The sequence below is a fragment of the Rhamphochromis sp. 'chilingali' genome (genome assembly GCF_963969265.1).
Source record: "Rhamphochromis sp. 'chilingali' genome assembly, chromosome: 12".
Classification (NCBI taxonomy): Eukaryota; Metazoa; Chordata; class Actinopteri; order Cichliformes; family Cichlidae; genus Rhamphochromis; species Rhamphochromis sp. 'chilingali'.
Window position 1 is genome coordinate 21719902 of NC_137939.1, and position 18721 is coordinate 21738622.

General features: G+C 37.4%; 1 protein-coding gene across 2 annotated transcripts in view; it reads right to left on the minus strand.

Annotated features, from left to right (window-relative positions):
• The window catches only part of LOC308406775 (metabotropic glutamate receptor 4-like), a 219593-nt gene that overhangs the window by 26620 nt on the left and 174252 nt on the right, over positions 1-18721 (minus strand). For both annotated transcript variants that reach the window (XM_080897992.1, XM_080897993.1), the window contains 3 exons: positions 15079-15233; positions 14621-14761; positions 515-715 (listed from right to left, as the gene is read on the minus strand). In XM_080897992.1, coding sequence (XP_080754118.1) covers positions 515-715; positions 14621-14761; positions 15079-15233 — 497 coding nt within the window. The remainder of the gene's footprint in view (positions 1-514; positions 716-14620; positions 14762-15078; positions 15234-18721) is intronic.

Here is an 18721-nt window from a genome sequence, read left to right on the forward strand (position 1 = left end):
CTCATTTACATATAATTTTAAGCAGCAAGTGTACTTAAAGCAGCAGATCTCCTGTGTGGGCAATTCAATGCTTACATGATAAGGCAGGAAATCTCACAAAGCGCAGTTCCTGCACATCATCAACCATGATAAAACATGCTGTTCTGCTGGTGATTGTCAATCCTCCTACGGATCTCAGCCTCAGTACTTCCTGGAAATAATTTACTTTCAGACGCCTGATAATTTGAGACCACTGCATAGTATATAACTAAAGGCTCTGCACAAATATGCTAGTGAACCCAAAAATGCACCAAAAAGTTGTGTACTACTCACATCTATAAGGTATTCTGGTCCTGTTTTGATGGTTGACTGATATATTGACACATCCCTATGATAAATATTGTTTATAAGGAAAGACATTTCATTTTATTTGATACTTTAGCTGAAAATACTTCCCAGACTTTCATGTCCATCTTGTTTTCACACGGCAAAATGGGTTAGGGTTATGTGCTTTATCAGAATTAGGAATACATACCTGTAAAGTTGACACTGCGGATATATTTGAGAAGCAGTGTGCCATTGATAGTGTCCATCTTGGAGCAAAGGCCAACTTTTCCAGGACAGAGGTCTTTGTGCATATTATGTAGAGCGTGAGCCATTGCGTACACTGCATCTATAACAAACTGAACCTTCCCCTCCTGTTCATATGATGAATCTTTTCCGATCCGCTCATGGTCTGAAAGAAAACAATAACAAGATAAAAAAAAATAAAAAATAAGAATTTGTTAAATCCAAACCTAAAACTAACTCCATAAATGAATTTTTTTTTTAAAACAAAAAACAAAAAAACAAGTTGATTATGCTCACTGCTTACTTTAATTTATATGTTTTACTTAGGTTTCCATGCTGTGTTTTACTGGCTGAGTTGCTGCAATCTTGAAAGACAGTCATGACTAGAATCTTTGATATGAAAAACCATCATATTTAGAACAAAAGAGCTGCTTGGTAATCAGTGGAAAAAATAAAATAAGAATGATTGCTAATGTTTAAATCAAGCAAATTATAACCTTTCAAGAAGCCGGAATGCTCAATTGTGAAAGAGTCTTTTTTCCACTAGATGGATTTTGAAAGAGATTGGCACTGAATTGTGCGTGTTAACCCTTAATTGTATAACATCTCTTATAAACATCAATCACAGAATCTCTTTCCACAGAATCCAAAATGCTCTCTTGTGAAGCCTTTCTCTTTACGGCCTGTTGATCACTGATTAGACCAACTCAGGAATATTCGACAAGACTCGTATAACCTCATTTGCCTTTTGCACTGCTTTAGATAGACTTTGCATCATGCAAAGATGTTAATTGAAATGAGTTTTTATCTTTTAAACTAAGGAAAAGTTTATGTTGCTTGATAAGGCAAGGTATGTTGCAGTTGTTTATCCATATGTTTTCTTAGTGTTTATCCCCACAACATTATATGTTACCTATTGCACATTAATCATGCGTTCAGAGTGGTTGAGTGACAGGGAAGGAAAGGTAGAGATGGTAAGAGAGTTCTAATCATTCTTTAGTTTTAATGCAATTAGTTATGACAGGTGTATATCAATCTTAACTAAGGTTGTCTTCTCTGTAAGTAAGATTTCAGTTAGCAGCTTAATCCTTTTTATCATCCAGTGTACTACAAAGTAGGTCAAGCATAAAAAAATAGCAGTTAGACACTGTTGCTGTTTTAAGTGAAGTGTGCAACAATCAGAATGTACAGGGGTTTAATTGCAAGGTTTAGAGTTTGAACCTTTAAAGGTATCGTGAGAGAAAAAAGTGAGTTTACAGCACATTAGCTTGTTTATCATTAAAGTTTTAGGCAAATATCATGGAAGAAGCCTGTTGATAACTGTTATATTGCCTTGAGGTATGTGTCTTTGTTATGGGGTAACAGGGGAGCCAAATGTCTTACATTCACCTGCAAATCTAAAACTAACCCTCTAAACTTCTGTCTGTTAGTCTCACATTTTGTTCCAATAGATTTTAGTGCTGCTCCGAAGAAGAGAGTCGATAGACATACCTCGTGTGCACTAATTTAACCAGCCGTTTATTTGAAACACATTTGAGCACATCTTTTCTCTTTGTGATGGTTGGTAATTTTCTGCTGCCTACAATTGAAGGAGGATTACTGTCTGAATTTTAACAACCTGAAATTAATTGTGTGCAGTGTAATTGTCCTCACCTGCACAGAATGTGACAAATATCTTTTAGGAGATGCTCAGCTTTTAAAAGAACATGAATTAGAGCGTATTGCAAAACAATCTCAGAAAATATGACAGGAAAGAAAAGTGACTGTTGAAAGTACGTATAACGTGACACTTTATTTTTCTTTGTGGTGACAGCTTGTTCAAATCACACTGAAACCTGACAACCTTTAGTTGAGGTTCATTTTCATTAGCTCAGTAGATGGTTTGTGTCACCCCGTCTCTTTATGTTTTGAAAGGTTAATGCATTTTTACAACAATTAGATCGTCTGGTTTTGAATTCTGCTCAGCATGAGAAGAAAATGTTTTTCAATCTCTTCTCGAAAAAGACTTCAAAGTATAATTCCCACTAATGGCTAATGACAACAACACAATGTGGAAAATTAGCAAAAAAGTAATAATCAATTAGAGTTGCAAATGTGTGTGCTGCGCATTTGCAAGCTGTTTCACAATAACAGAAGAGTTGTTTTTGCTCTGACATTTGATAATAATTACATCAAAAATCGAATTTAAATTATCCGCTCGCAATCATTAAGGGAGAGGACTTTGTATACTTTGTGACATTTCTTTCAATTGTGGTTAAAGCACATCCAAGGAGGAGTGTCAAAGAAGTCACAGTTCTCTTATTTTAAGCTATTAATAATTATTATGCCTTATATTTTAAGAACCAATTAAGTAATCTAAAGATTATGATTATGGATCCAAGTAGCCATATTGTAGGAACACTATAGTAATTGTTTCTAATACTAGGTGCTTGTGCAAAAAAAAAAAAGTTTTTAAATTCCCAGACTCTAAAAGTTGTACCCATAGGTAATGCTGTAATAAGTAAGTTCCAAAACCTTTCTAACTTGTAATCAACAGTCTTTATGATTTGCTCCACTGTCTCCTAACTGCAGTACTTGCTAAAATATTTTCTCTTTGAAGGAGGTAAATGTTAATAGTTCAGTCTTGGTCGACCCTGACCATTGCTACTTGCAGCTATGTTTTACATGTTGATTCTGTGCTTTCATACTTTGTTCATACATTTCTAGAGGAGATTTGCAAATAATGAAAAAGGGATTGGAAAATGTATCTCTTCAAATGTGTGGGCATGGTATGTGTGCCTTATGTGATTTATGCAGTTTGAGTGGTGTTTTTCTGTGTGCACTCAGTGCAAAATATACACATAGTAATGTGTGATATGACAGGGATAATTAACCTCCTGTAGAGGACTGACTATAATATGTTACAGTTTTTTGTGATTTTTTTTTTTTTTTTTTTTGGGGGGGGGGGGAATCACATTAAAAATAGAGATTAATGGAGAATGTAGAGTTTTAAACAAAACAAAGACTTCTAAGTATTTTTTTACTGAAGTGAGAGGTAAAGCCATATGCTTAGTTTGTGGAGAGCAGATGGTTGTGTTTAAGGATTTGATTCAACATTATGAGACTGAACACACAGAGAAAAACAAGAACTTTATTGATGCAGAGCAGGAACGGACATCTAAACCTTTTCCTGCAAAGCTGCAGAAGCAACAAGGACAACACGTTTTACACATCCAGGGATGGAGTGCTCAAGACCAACTATGTGATTTCCAACAAAATTACACAAAATACTGAGCTATTGTTAATGGGGAGCTGATCAGACAATGTTTAGCAAACTGTGAAAAGTGTGCTGAGGAAAAAAAACAAGCATTTATGAATGTGCCCCTCCAGGTGAAAAATAGCTAGATGTAAAGACACTGAAGGGAATCTGGAACTTCAGCTGAAAAACTAAGTGGACAGTTTAAACTTTTCCTTCCTGGCTCTGTGATAATGTGTGCAATAAAAGAAAATTCTGCATGCAAGTTCAAGAAAGTAGTTGCATGCTTGGATAAGCTAAGGCTGAAAATGGTAGGTGTTACTACAAATGGTTTTTAAAGCAGAAATGACTAAAATGAGAAGTTTAATTGATATGTTTGTACTGTATTATACACCAGGTTTTCTGCTAGTGCTAAAATTTAACCATGTGATTGATGTAACTAAAATAGCTAACTTCGTCAGTGTAATAGCACTGTGTCACAGACAGTTTGTTCCATGTAATTATGAAACAGCTTGCATGGAGACATAGGCTACCATACAGCTGTCAGGTAATAAAATGCTAAAAAACCAAAAACAAATATATGCAACCTGAGAGCAGGAATTTAAGAGCTTTGTGAGAAGAAAGCCATTGACATTTCTCAGCTCTCAGATTGAAGGTAAATCACTGATTTGTTACTGATGTGCACTCATGAAGCAGTTAAATACCAAACTGATAGGCAAGGGCTGCACATCAAACGTATAGCTTAGGCAAGGTTTTCATGAGAAAGTTGCTGTTTCTGTCAAGCCTGTTGGGCAGCAACATTCTTACTTGCATATCAACAGTGAAAGAAGCCATACCATTGGCTGATCACCACGGCTGGTACTGTTTTACGTTAGGAGCCCTTCTTGATGAGATTTCATGGGGATTTGAAGACTTCAAAACAGTTCAGAGTGAAATGCACATGATTTCCTCTCCCTTCACTTGCAGTGTGGATAATGCATCCAGTAATGTTCTGCAAGATCTCATCGACCTGTAGTCAGAGTCACTGCTGGCAGAGCATTTTGAGCCAGGATCGCTGTTGGATTTTCATTCTTCTTTCATAGAGGAAAACTTTCCTTATGTAAGGACAAATGCACAGAATATGTTTTTTTGTTTTCTCTTTGGAAATAAACAAACATTCTGAGGAATGAAACAAATACAAATGCAGATACAGAGTCTCTAACAGTGACAATCATCTGTCCGCTGTCCTTCACTGAACCTGAGTTTAAACAGACTCTCACTGAACAGGGAAAAAAAGAACTGAAGTAATTAACCTACAAACAAAACAGCAACAGCACTTTGTATAAAGTTAAGTCTTGCAATGATTTTTGTAAATGTTGATTTTTACTATGCCTATTTTACATTTTCATTGCCTTACCAATAGTTTATAAAGAGATAAAGTTAACATTGAGCAAATTTGAGGTCAGTTTATTGGTGCTGCCAAAACAGTCAGTTTCTCATGTGGCAACTTTGGAAAATCAATTGCCCATTCCTGATTTAAATGGTTAATATAATGTATATTATATAATGTCTGTTGGGGAAATTGCTTCCAAGTTCACTATCAGATCAATGAGTGGCTCACTGACATCTTTCTTTGTAATTTGGAAAGCGCAAATACTCACACATTAATTATTATCACAAAAAAACTAAGTAATGTTATTGTTATCCATATTGCTATTGGTTAAAACTGTTTGAACTGTCTGGGTAAAAATATATGGGGAACTCATGTCTCATTAGTTCCATCTATATAGAAATCCTTAACAAGGTAGCATATTTGATCTTACTTTAACAGATACCATTCCTTCACAAATATTATGATGTTTACTTTTAAGGTTTAGGCAGCTTTTCTGACTAAAAAATTGAGGGGAAAACAGTAACTGCATGTTGAGTTGTGCAGCAGTAAGGTCACCAGTGCAAAACAAGCATTAATGCGAGTGAAGATGAAACCTTGCAACTGTATCCTTTAATCAGTGCTTGAGGAGTTTCTATAAAGGCAAACCCTGAAATTCTGAAAGAATATTACTCAAGAAAGCTCCAGATCATCCTGTATGCTCTTGCTCACAATGTTCTTTTGATTAAAGGTAAATTTTCTTTGTTTGTCCTCTTTCATTCCAGGTGAAGGCTAAAGCAAAAATCTGATTTTATGATCTGCTTTCTTTCATTATCATGCTAGTCATTAGTTGGGATATCTGCCCAACTAATGTACTTATTGTGCTTTCTTGTAAGGATACAGTGCTGCCCGCTATATATTGTAAATATAAAGCTTTACAATTCAAGCAGCTTTAGTGCTACATTACTGTCTATATAGGATACATTTGTTTTTACTCTTTTAGCTACATTAGAGTACAAGTTATTAATTATGTCGCTTTTGTTTACATCTGGTTTAAAATGTATCTAAAATGTTCACACTGGCTGTTTGTATTCTCCATCATTTTGTTTCTTGCAGATTTCTGCCCACAACACACAAAACAGCTGAAAAATGAAAGAATGAGAATGTATACAAATTTTGATGGCTTAATATAAACCATATGCTCCCACTCTAAAGTTTGACACAACACAGAACTCTTGGATTTCTTGCTTTTTTTCTTATATAGTTACTAACTATATAGGTGTTGGGTGACTGAGGCATGTATTCCCTTGGAACTTATGGTCACTGTATAGGCTGCTGAGATCATTCGGTACTATTACGTTGTGTAAATGCAGTGTTTCACAGACTAAGAGTATTTGTAGTGGCAGTGAGGCATAGGCACACAAACATACTTGAACATGTGTGCAAAACAAGACACACACACTCTTTTAAATGATCTAGCTCCAACTCCAATGCCACCATATTGGACTGCAGCTGGCGACAGTAGTTATTGTTCTGCTCTGCAGCCTTGATGAGGTACAGCATAGCAGCACCATATTTCCATCAGGGGAGCACAAAAAAACTGAGATGTAACTCATACCTGGATGAACTAAAAACTAAAACATTGCTACCATGACAGTTTGAGGGTTTTCAGATTTGTTAATGTACCAAAGACAGACAGTAAACCTAAATATTAGTTGGTTTTCAGTCATTTTTGTTTTTTCATGTCGCAGATACCCAGTTTTTAGTATCTTGGATATAACAAAAAAGTATCATAACAGTAGCTATCACATTTCTTTTCTAATCTAGTGTATTGCCACCCTCCTTATCTTAAAATATAGACTATATCTCGAAAAATGGCAATGTCCATGAAGGATTACAAACCTCTGCCAATTTCCTGTTGTAATTAAAAAGCATTGTCGTAATCACCAAATCACTGCCGCAGCTGCAATCAATGGATATTGTAGTTCTCCCTTCCTATCATTCTTTTAAACAATAATTCAATATAACAGATTTGTATAAAAATGTGGATAAATTAAATGATTTATAAAATGGGATATCCCCTTTGGTTGTTTCCGAGCTAGTCAATATTTTCTCGACAGAGAGAAAAAAATTAATTTTGTTCCTGTACTTGATCTTTAATCCAAAGCTTGACATTTGCCTATGATCCCAAGACAATCAAAGAGCTGTCACACACTGTTTAGTTGTATTGTGTGTTCTTGATGTTTTCATCGAGCAATGGAATTCAGACAATTGAGCAGGCAGGCAGGCAGACATGTATTTGTGGCTGCTAGCCTTGATGACTCATGTCTGCAGGGATACAAAGCAATAGAATGACTCAAGCCAGTTTGCCTCACTCCAACTGTGACCCTCAACATGTGCTGAAATGACGTCAAGAAGAAGCAGTGCACCTGCTGAAGCTGTTATCTTTGCCAAAAGCCCACTAAGAAAACATTAATTAGTGGAAATGCTGAATAAAATGTCTTAACTGTTTAAACACACACACACACACACACACACACACACACACACACACACACACACACACACACATATATAAAGTGTATATATTCACATACACTCTATTTCAGGTCTTGTGCAACTGCTACAGTTGTTCCTTTAGCTCCTAGGACTTGGAAGTGTATTAGGATTGCCACATCTATCACAACTGCGGTTTTCTGCTCCTTGACAACTGCTGCTAGATATCAGGTAGAGACATCCATGCACTGTGAGGAGTTTTCATGCCTTCACATCAGTGGCCTCCATCTCCTCTTGTAGCCAGTTTATTCTTCCACTGGGGTATCTGATTACTGGTAGAGTGTATGTATTGATGGCTTGGATCTTATTCGTACCAAAGACTTTCGGGAAGTATTTGGCTGTGACTGACCTTTGTACATCTTTATCATAGTTCCCACTGGCCTGTGGGATACTCAAATATGTTTAGATGTCCTGTCTATCTGCTCTTCTGCATTCTAGTAGCTTCGTCCCTTCAGTCCAGATCACCTCCACTTTCTTTGCAACCATTCAGCCACACATATCCTGTCCAAATGACATCCTGATGTCCTTGCTGTAGATCCTTGTGAGCTGAGTCAATATCTCACTTCTGGAATGCAGCTTGATGTCATCCATGTGCAGGATGTGGCTGATGGTGACTCCACTCCTAATTCTATATCAGTATCCACTCTTAGCGATGACCTGACTTACGGGGTTAACGTCTATGCAGAACAGCAATGGGGGCAGTGCATCACCTTGGTACAGTGGGGCAAAAAAGTATTTAGTCAGCCACCGATTGTGCAAGTTCCCCCACCTAAAATGATGACAGAGGTCAGTAATTTGCACCAGAGGTACAATTCAGCTGTGAGAGACAGAATGTGAAAAAAAAATCCATGAATCCACATGGTAGGATTTGTAAAGAATTTATTCGTAAATTAGGGTGGAAAATAAGTATTTGGTCACCTCAAACAAGGAAAATCTCTGGCTCTCACAGACCTGTAACGTCTTCTGTAAGAAGCTTTTCTGTCCCCCACTCGTTACCTGTATGAATGGCACCTGTTTGAACTCATCATCTGTATAAAAGACACCTGTCCACAGCCTCAAACAGTCAGAATCCAAACTCCGCCATGGCCAAGACCAAAGAGCTTTCGAAGGACACCAGGAAAAGTATTGTAGACCTGCACCAGACTGGGAAGAGTGAATCTACAATAGGCAAGCAGCTTGGTGTGAAAAAATCAACTGTGGGAGCAATCATCAGAAAATGGAAGACATACAAGACCACTGATAATCTCCCTCGATCTGGGGCTCCACGCAAGATCTCATCCCGTGGGGTCAAAATGATCATGAGAACGGTGAGCAAAGATCCCAGAACCACACAGGGGGACCTGGTGAATGACCTGCAGAGAGCTGGGACCAAAGTAACAAAGGTCACCATCAGTAACACACTACAACAGCAGGGAATCAAATCCCGCAGTGCCAGACGTGTTCCGCTGCTGAAGCCAGTGCATGTCCAGGCCCGTCTGAAGTTTGCCAGAGAGCACATGGATGATACAGCAGAGGATTGGGAGAATGTCATGTGGTCAGATGAAACCAAAGTAGAACTTTTTGGTATAAACTCAACTCGTCGTGTTTGGAGGAAGAAGAATACTGAGTTGCATCCCAAGAACACCATACCTACTGTAAAGCATGGGGGTGGAAACATCATGCTATGGGGCTGTTTTTCTGCCAAGGGGACAGGACGACTGATCCGTGTTAAGGACAGAATGAATGGGGCCATGTATCGTGAGATTTTGAGCCAAAACCTCCTTCCATCAGTGAGAACTTTGAAGATGAAATGAGGCTGGGTCTTCCAACATGACAATGATCCAAAACACACCACCCGGGCAACAAAGGAGTGGCTCCGTAAGAAGCATTTGAAAGTCCTGGAGTGGCCTAGCCAGTCTCCAGACCTCAACCCCATAGAAAATCTGTGGCGGGAGTTGAAAGTCCGTGTTGCTCGGCGACAGCCCCAAAACATCACTGCTCTCGAGAAGATCTGCATGGAGGAATGGGCCAAAATACCAGCTACTGTGTGTGCAAACCTGGTAAAGACCTATAGTAAACGTTTGACCTCTGTTATTGCCAACAAAGGTTATGTTACAAAGTATTGAGTTGTATTTTTGTTATTGACCAAATACTTATTTTCCACCCTGATTTACGAATAAATTCTTTACAAATCCTACCATGTGAATTCATGGATTTTTTTTTTCACATTCTGTCTCTCACAGTTGAAGTGTACCTCTGGTGCAAATTACTGACCTCTGTCATCATTTTAGGTGGGGGAACTTGCACAATCGGTGGCTGACTAAATACTTTTTTGCCCCACTGTATATTCAACTCTTGATGGTAACTTGTACCTTGGAGTTGTACAAGACAACAACTGTGTTTTATTTCACAGTTCCTGTTGAATGGATTGAAGCACTCTAATATACATGTGTGGGACATTGAATCATAGGCTTTCTTGTAGCAAATCCAGGCAGTGCTCTGGTTAGTTTGTCTGGTTGGCCCTGGAGGGAGGTTGCTGTGGTCTGCTTGAACATCTGCTTTATTCCAGATGTTCAACCAATATTGCTCAGTTTCAGCTCTGCCCTTGTATTAGTGTTCCCTTGTAGTTGAGAGTGCTTTTTGGAGGACAGGTCATTTATTCTGTTGACCTCAGCTTCTCTGGCATATCTCTTCAGCCTTGTGCCCAAAGCTGTGAGCCTTGCTTTGGCAGTTTCTTGAGTCTGAGTTTTGGACATCTTGTACCTCTTTTTCATCCTGGACCAATCTCTGGGCTTCCCTGACTTTAGCTTCCAACGTTCTGATTTAGCACCTTTCTACTCAATTTGAGCTTTTCACTCTTCAAGTCTTCTTCACACTGATGGATGCATCAGGTTCAACTTAGGTTTCAGTATCTTGCCCAGGGACTTAGCAAATAGACAAGTAAAGAAACAGTGCTGTGTCATGGCTTTGTAACAGTATTTGTGGCAGATTTGAGGACTAGAGTGTCTGTTCACCCTAAAGAAATTATGATTCATATTTCCCTGCTCATTACTGGTAAGTATAATTGTATCATACTGTGCAGTGTCTCTCTGCTATGACTGACTTGTCTCCTTTCACAAGTCTATGCTTTTTCACAGCCATTTCTTGTTCATCCTGCTCTGCAAAACAGGATCATGTTTTATGGTTCACTAGCATGAAATACTGTTAAGTACAGTGAAGTGTGAATAGCTCAGAAGGCAAAGTTGAATTCTGCAAATTCAGCATTTCACATGTGAACCTTTCAGATTTCCTATGGGGTCTAATTAGTTTCTGTAACTGGGAGTATTATGGTGCTTTTTATGGTTGTGTGCAAAACAACCCCCCCCCCCCTCAAACCCCCCCCCCCCCCAAAAAAACTGTCCAAAGTTTTAGTAAGATTTTTTATTTTTTTTTAAACTGGTGATTATAAAAATACGGGACCCTATGAAAGAGGATAAATGTGACCTAAAACGTATTCAAGTTTTGTGGAGAGTGTAAAAAAAAAAAACTAACTAAAATGCAGCAAAATGTGTGTGCTGCTTTTCCTCTTTCTGCGATATTGTTTTGAAGATTTTCAAGAATTGTGGCTGGTTAAATTTTCTATTGTCTGCCAACATCATTTTAAACTGCATTCTGTCAGCACAGATTGTTTTTCTATCTGCTGTAATTTATATTTGGTGGTATGGCTCTGTTCTGGGACCTCCAAGTATCAGTGACACCAAACATGGAACTGATAATGGCAGAAACAGTGGGGAAACTGGAGGACAGTATAGTCTCAGTTTATCGGCTGTTTACAGGTAGCTTTCTATAAGGCTTTGTTGTTGAATGTAACAGTAAAATGACCTGTGGCTCGGAGGTGACAATGTGGATCTGAAGCTGCAAAATAAACCTTGTCCTTTGTGGCAACAGATACAAGAACACTGGGAATGAGGACAGCAGTAGAATGTGAATCATACCTACACTCTCCGTTGTTTCCCCTGCACACTAACTCAAATATCCTTTAATGCTTTGGTTGTGGAAGATGACCTACTACTACCCTGCTGTTATGGTACATAAATCACTTGTCAGTAACTTGCATTGTGTGATTAAATGCTTTGATATCATACAGATGGGATAATTACATGCTCAACTAATCATATTGATGGTTGGTTGGTTATTTTTTCACAGATCTTTTTTGAGTGATATCACATAGCTCCAATTTATAAAAAGCAGTCACAGGAACAACAGGGTTTTAAGGGTTAAATTATTTCCTTTTGTTTGTTGTAAGATGTTTCTTGATAACTCACACATGTTGATATGTTACAGTTGAGTGTTCCAGTGACTAAGAAACTCTTGAAGTGGGAACAGGAAATGATTGTTCTTGCAAAAGTAACAATGGGTAGTAGTGACAGTACTTACAAAAGAATCTGAGTGAAATTACTGCAACTCTTGCCCGTAAAATTTGCTGTACCTTGGAGGCTACTCAGAGGAAGAAAGGGGCAGCAGCAATTTAGCTCAAGAGCAGCCACCATGACAACAGATAAATACAGAAATCTCATGAAAGTGTGGATTGTTTGAAGCATCTCTCTGTTTTACCAAGAACACAGTGTTGTTAAGAGACTATAAATAAGTCACCGTGGTACTGTTTAACTTGCATGTTCAAGCTCATGTTCTGTTTTACTAATTTAATGTGTTCCTTTGTTATTTGGTGGCATTTTGAGGTTGCTGCGTTCTACATCACCTGGAATTAAGACAAAAGCCGTCATCGCCTGGTGGGAGGGAAAATCCTGAAATTATATTGTTGAACTTTACTGTTACCACACACTTTAGAAATAGGTAGTTATGCATTATACTGCTAATGAAATACAATGATGAAATAACGAAATACAAAAATGCAGCTGTAACAAAGTTACATACTTTACAAAAACGCATAAACTGTCTTTATCTTTCCAAATGAAAGAATTGTGTTTAGCTTGCAAAACGCAAGATGACAGTCACTTTTTTCTGCAGAAAGCAGTCACAGAATGCATAATTGTGACCACGCAGGCATCTCGTCCAGAACAATTTACTGTATATGACATGTTTAGCATACTTCTAAATGAGGTGACCAATGTTTTAGACATTAATCTGAATTGTTATTGTTAAACTGATGCAATGAAAATAGGATAAGACGTGTCTACGTAATACATGAGTCTAATTCTGAATCTTGGTGCCATAACAGACACTTTTCAGTTCGTCATTTATAAAGAACCATCATTAATGTCCTGAAATTTGGTGGCTCTGAATTTGATTTTTCTCATGCACATTAGAGTATTGAGATTACCCAGCTTTCTGCTTTTTCCTGGTAATGGCACCTGACATGAATACAACCATTAAACTGACATTAGCATGAGACTGTTTCTATGTCAGATCTTGAGTCATTGATTCCACTGAGAATCTGATTGTGCTAGAATGAATTTTCCTCCTTCTTCTTTTTTTAGCATCCAGTTTTATATCAAATTACCTTCTCATTTTCCCTCACTCATACAAGTTTTTGGTTGCACTGCACTGATTAGTTGCTAGAAGTTAAGGCAGTGTTTTTGCTGATTTTTTTTTTACCTTGTTGTAGTCAAAGTCCTATATATCCTATGTTCTATACCATTCTATAACCTATAACCAATTCTACTGAATAAATTCTGATTCTTCATAACTTGTTTCTAAGGAAACAAGTCACATTTAATTAGGTAGTGACCATGCCTAGGACATATTTGATCACAATATAGAATTAATTGATAATTAGAAAACTACTGTTTTAAGAATAGTGAAAATGAACAAAACACAAGCTTGATTTAAAAAAAACGAGTGGAGGTTTTTCTCTGTGGGTTTATCAGGTTTCACATTTTGTCATTGTTCTAATGTTGTCATATGAAAATATCACTGAAGCTGATTAATAGGTTGGATTTACATCCAAGCTCTAAGCAGTTTATATAAGTGGACTAGAAGTGTATTATGCTTACAAACAATTATTTTGTATGATGTATTGATCTATCAAAAGGGGACAGTGTTGTTCCAAGCAGGTACATCTTAAGAAGATTTGTAGGTTAAATGACAATAACATTTTTTGGTTTTGCAATTTCTTGGAGGTCATTTAGAGTGTTGCTGTAAATAAGAAACACGACAATTTTTTTCTGTAATGAGAGAAAGAAAATGATCTTGTAAGAGACACTGAAACCATGATAATTTCACGCCGTCACACAGCTGGCCAATCACTGTGTAAAGGGGAGTTAATGTAATATTGCCTGTTTTAAAAGGAAATGACAAGACACAACCCTCATTTTCTATCCCCAGCTGCAATTATCACTCACAGAGTGTCTTTAGTCATCAAGGCTCAATAGATGGGCATTGAACATATCTCAGTTGTATAGAACAGTCAGCCTTTTTAGTAATGGCTTTTTGTGTTTGATTATGTAAGATCCTTTAATATATATATAGGCAGCTATTTCAGAAACTGATTGCCTACAAGTATTAAAGGTGCCAGATTTAAACTACTTCTTTTCTGTGGCAAACAGGCCTGGATAACCTACTGATTTTAATGACCTGAAAGCTTGTTTCTAATGGGACAACTGGATTTAGTATTGATTATATTTTCAGCACATCTGGTGGTATAGCTTTGTGATTGCCATTGTCACTTACTGCAGATTGAACTAGCCAGCCACATTAATTTCTGTTGGAAAATTAGAGATTCCCATTCACTTATCCACACCCATTACATTTAGCCTAAATTAGAAGAGTCTGATTGCATTCTCCCTGATGACAAATAAATTTAGCAGTGCATGCTACTTACGCACACGCACGCGCGCGCACACACACACACAAACGCACAATGTATTCACAGCAGAACCAGTCAATAAACTTGGCCATTGATCAAGAGCTGTACATTGACAGAGTGCCCTCTCTGTCAATAAATGTTGACTCACTTGTACATTTTTTGATACCAGATCCTTTCTTCATAGCATGACGACTGAGCTTGCATTGGAAGTTATTCTCCCAAAACTCTGCAAACCAGATATTTCTTCTGTTATTCTCTAGCGTTCGGCTGATGAAGTAGCGATCGAAACCTGAAATCAAATCCAACAGCAACAGCACAAATTCAGTTAATGGTAATCCAAAATTTTTCAAAAGTGAACATTAAGAGTTAACCTTTTACTGAGGTGACAAAGGCAATTATCAACACTGTAAAGCCCTGATTTTAAAAATTGTTTTTGTCAAATCTGGTATCTTCAAGGTAGAATGGAGATTACTAAAGGAGGCAAACATACACCAACAATATGCAGTAAAGTGCAAGTATTAATACAGAATTTACTTCAAACTAAGATTTTCTTCAAAGAAAATTAAATATTTTGAGCATTGAGGTAGAGTTTGGCAGTGCAGATACCTTTGATGGACTGTCGTTTGGGTAGAATGGTGACAGCACCCTCTGCCATCTCTTCTTGGTGCAGTATTGGTGAAATTTTGGATCCCCAGCTGTCTGAACCTACCCAGATGAAATGGCCTGTCTGATTGGCCTTCTTAGCTGCTTGAAGGAGACGCCTTTGAAACAAACAAAAAAATAAAGTAATGTTTACTTGTTCCATAGAAATAATGCTGTTCTCTGATATATTTCCTACACATATGTTCATACTGTGTTTAATCAGGCTGTTTCATGACTAGAGTATTCTAAGACAAAGTTTTATACTCAGGCAGTTTAGCAAAATTGAAAAGCCATCATAGAATCACTATTCCTTCCCAGTGCAGTGGAATTCTTCTTGGCTGTGGCAGAATGATACCCCTGCCACATTTGTCCAGGCTTGTTGCCAATGGATGTAAGTTTGGGGAGTCATAAAAAACTGCCAAGAAGCTCTGCTGCAGCAGCAGAGTTGCATCGAGAAAGCATAGTGACATAAAATTTAAGCACAGCCACCTGGCATGTGAAAAGCTACCAACTCTTACACCAGCCCTTATATAGCACAAAAAGTGTCCACCAGCTTACTCAGATTTTCACAGTGCATGTTGTTTTCGCATGAATTCGAGTTGAAGTAAAACTAGGGTATAATGTTAGCATTTTTTTACCTTTGTAAAAAAAATGACTTGGCAAGCAGTGACTCATCCAGCTAACTTTGTTTCTTTACTTTAGTTTTATGACTGCGAGGTTTTATATTTGACTGGTAATGATTTTTTCTGAGTCTGGTCTCCCAACATTTAGTGAAATGAGCATGTCTTAAAATGCAATTATGCCCACCATGTAGAAAAAAAGAGAAATCGATTTTTTTTTTCACTGTCAGGAGATTACAGTAATGGTGATATGAATACACAGACTGAGAAGTATAATATAAAATAATGCAGTATGAAGTAAAGAGGCACTGATTCGCGATCACGAATGAGCACCTACACTTCCTATTTATTTTCACAGTCCAGGTTCAGTTCCAAACTCAATTTAAATGGTATTTACAAGGTCTAAAATCTGAATTATGTTGAAGTAAAAATCTTTATATAGCTAGTTTGCCAACAAATCTGATATTTTGGTTGTTTTTTCTTTGTTACTTGCATTTCTTGCTTTTTGATCACTTGGTCACATTTTACATTAAACACTGCCGTTTAATTTAGTGCTGATGTAAACATATTTATTATAGAAGCACTGCAATTTTATTTACCTGTGGTAAAGTCAAACATAAATTTCAGGTGTTGAAAATGACAAAATGATGCACAAACTAACCAATTAATAAAATTCAATGTTACATTTTTACATCCCATCCATCCATTCGCTTCCGCTTATCCTTTTCAGGGTCGCGGGGGGCGCTGGAGCCTATCCCAGCTGTCATAGGGCGAAAGGCGGGGTACACCCTGGACAGGTCGCCAGTCTGTCGCAGGGCTAACACAGTGACAATTAATTTTATTAGTTTTATATGTATGTATTTACTACATAGGTCATGTTATTTCCACACAGAGTAATCTCTATATTGTGCAAGCATACCTACCTATCTAGACTGTGAAAGGCTACCCAGCAAATATTATTTCTTATACTTCTATGACCTTGAAATAGCAGTGTAATATAATTATTGTATCATATTAAAGGGCTTCATCAAAACCGCACAGTCTCCTATACCTTCTTTGTAGGCAATTTTGGGTTCCTATTAGTCTTCTGAAGGCTCACACTGCCTGAGTTCAAGGATAGAGAAGGCATGCCGTACTGTGATCCCTCTGGCTTTCTGTAATTACTATATATCCAGACTATTACCCGTTATCAGGACCGGATTAAGTCAATGAGCACTGGGACGTCTGCCCCGGTCATTATCAAGAGACTGCCCCAAATCACTGCCCTTTTCCACTGTGAATACACTGGCCTACTGAATGGTTGCAGGGAAACATTTCCCCTTACAAAGCCACAAGTTTTTTTTCTTTCTTAATTCAGCCTACAGCAATTTATTTAATTTAATTCATCTTGATAGTAGATAATACATTGTAATTGATACATTTGTTTCCCTGCAAATAAAAGCGGGGACACTTTTAACATTACTGTTGTATACTGTAATAGTTGGGGACAGCAGAACAGATGCCAAATTGGATTAAAGTGCTTTACCAGGATAGAAGGGATATGGGTGAATGGACGAAATATTCAAAATTATTTTGAAAATATTATCATAAAATGAAGCAAAGTAGTCAATCCCTCCCTGACACACTAAGTATATAAGTACTTGTGATACAGAATCACCATTCATTGCTGCATTAACAAACCTGACTGGTTTTGTTGGGTATGCTGTATGTTGTTATACCCTTTATATAGAAACTCTGGGCTTGCAAAGTAACCTGTACCTGAAAGGGATAAATAAACGTAGCTGGATAAAAAACATTTTGCTGTGAAAGGTTTATATCTTTTTTAGTAAACATATATAATATTTAGATGTACAGACTTATTCTTGATAAAAACTTTGGTGATTCAATACATTTTTACAGTTTACAATTTTACAATTTTCTCCTTCTATGTTTTTTTTCAGTCAAAACAATTCTCTGAAAAAAAGTGCTCCAAGTTACTTTACCGAGCCATTTGTTCAAATACGATTTAATTAAAAATGAATTTCACTTTATCTAACAAATTTTACATGTTACGGCTTGCTCTATAATTACATCTCCAACATGGTTTTTGATGTTGGTGTTAGTACCCACCGTGTGCAGCTTTTTTGTGTATCTCAAACAGCGCTGTGTGAGCTCAGTACATCATGTACGAGTTGGAGCTGATAAATGTTGAACACCAATTACTTTAAATTAAACTATTACAACACAATAAAGAGTGAGGATTGACTGAGTTTATACATAGATTGGCAGAGAGTTGAAAATGAGGAAACAGCAGAGGCTACTCTAAGCAATTATCGGCTACTGCATTAGCATTTTACAGCCGCCAGATACAATTACAGCCCTTTGCATGTTACATTTGTAATATCTTGTTTATATTTAATCACGAGCTTACACAGCATTTTGCTGCTGAGTGGAACAGTTAAGTTGATGTGGTCTGAATGGAGGCAATGCAGTAGTAATGTTTCTGGCCAGGTGCATGCTAGCTACGGCAGATCAATAATCAATTGACTATACACTCAGCTGAATGGGCTGTAACTGGTCATGGCTGATCAGCTAAAAAACATCTGATTCCGGTAACTAGCAAGTTATTTCATGTATTTCTATTTTAAAATCAGCCATCAGCCATTATATTTTACCAAAATTCTCGAATAAATGTAGATACTCATGATTAGATTTTGTTTTAACTATTTCATTTGTCTCTTGTAGCTATGACAGCATTGGTATAAGACCAAGGGTACTGAGGGACCTCTGATGTTGCACTCAACACCTCTCTGATCCTGTCCTCTATTTCACTTCCTGTGCATTTGAAAATCAGTAATGCATGTCATTAACTTTGCCTTCTTTTTGTGCTTTGCCCTGTTTGCTGATTCTCTATGCTGTTTATTTTTTTCTCTTAGCTATTCCCTCATTCTGACCAGACACAGAGGAAGTTTGTGCTCCCTCACCCACAGTCTGTGAGATTTTTCCTG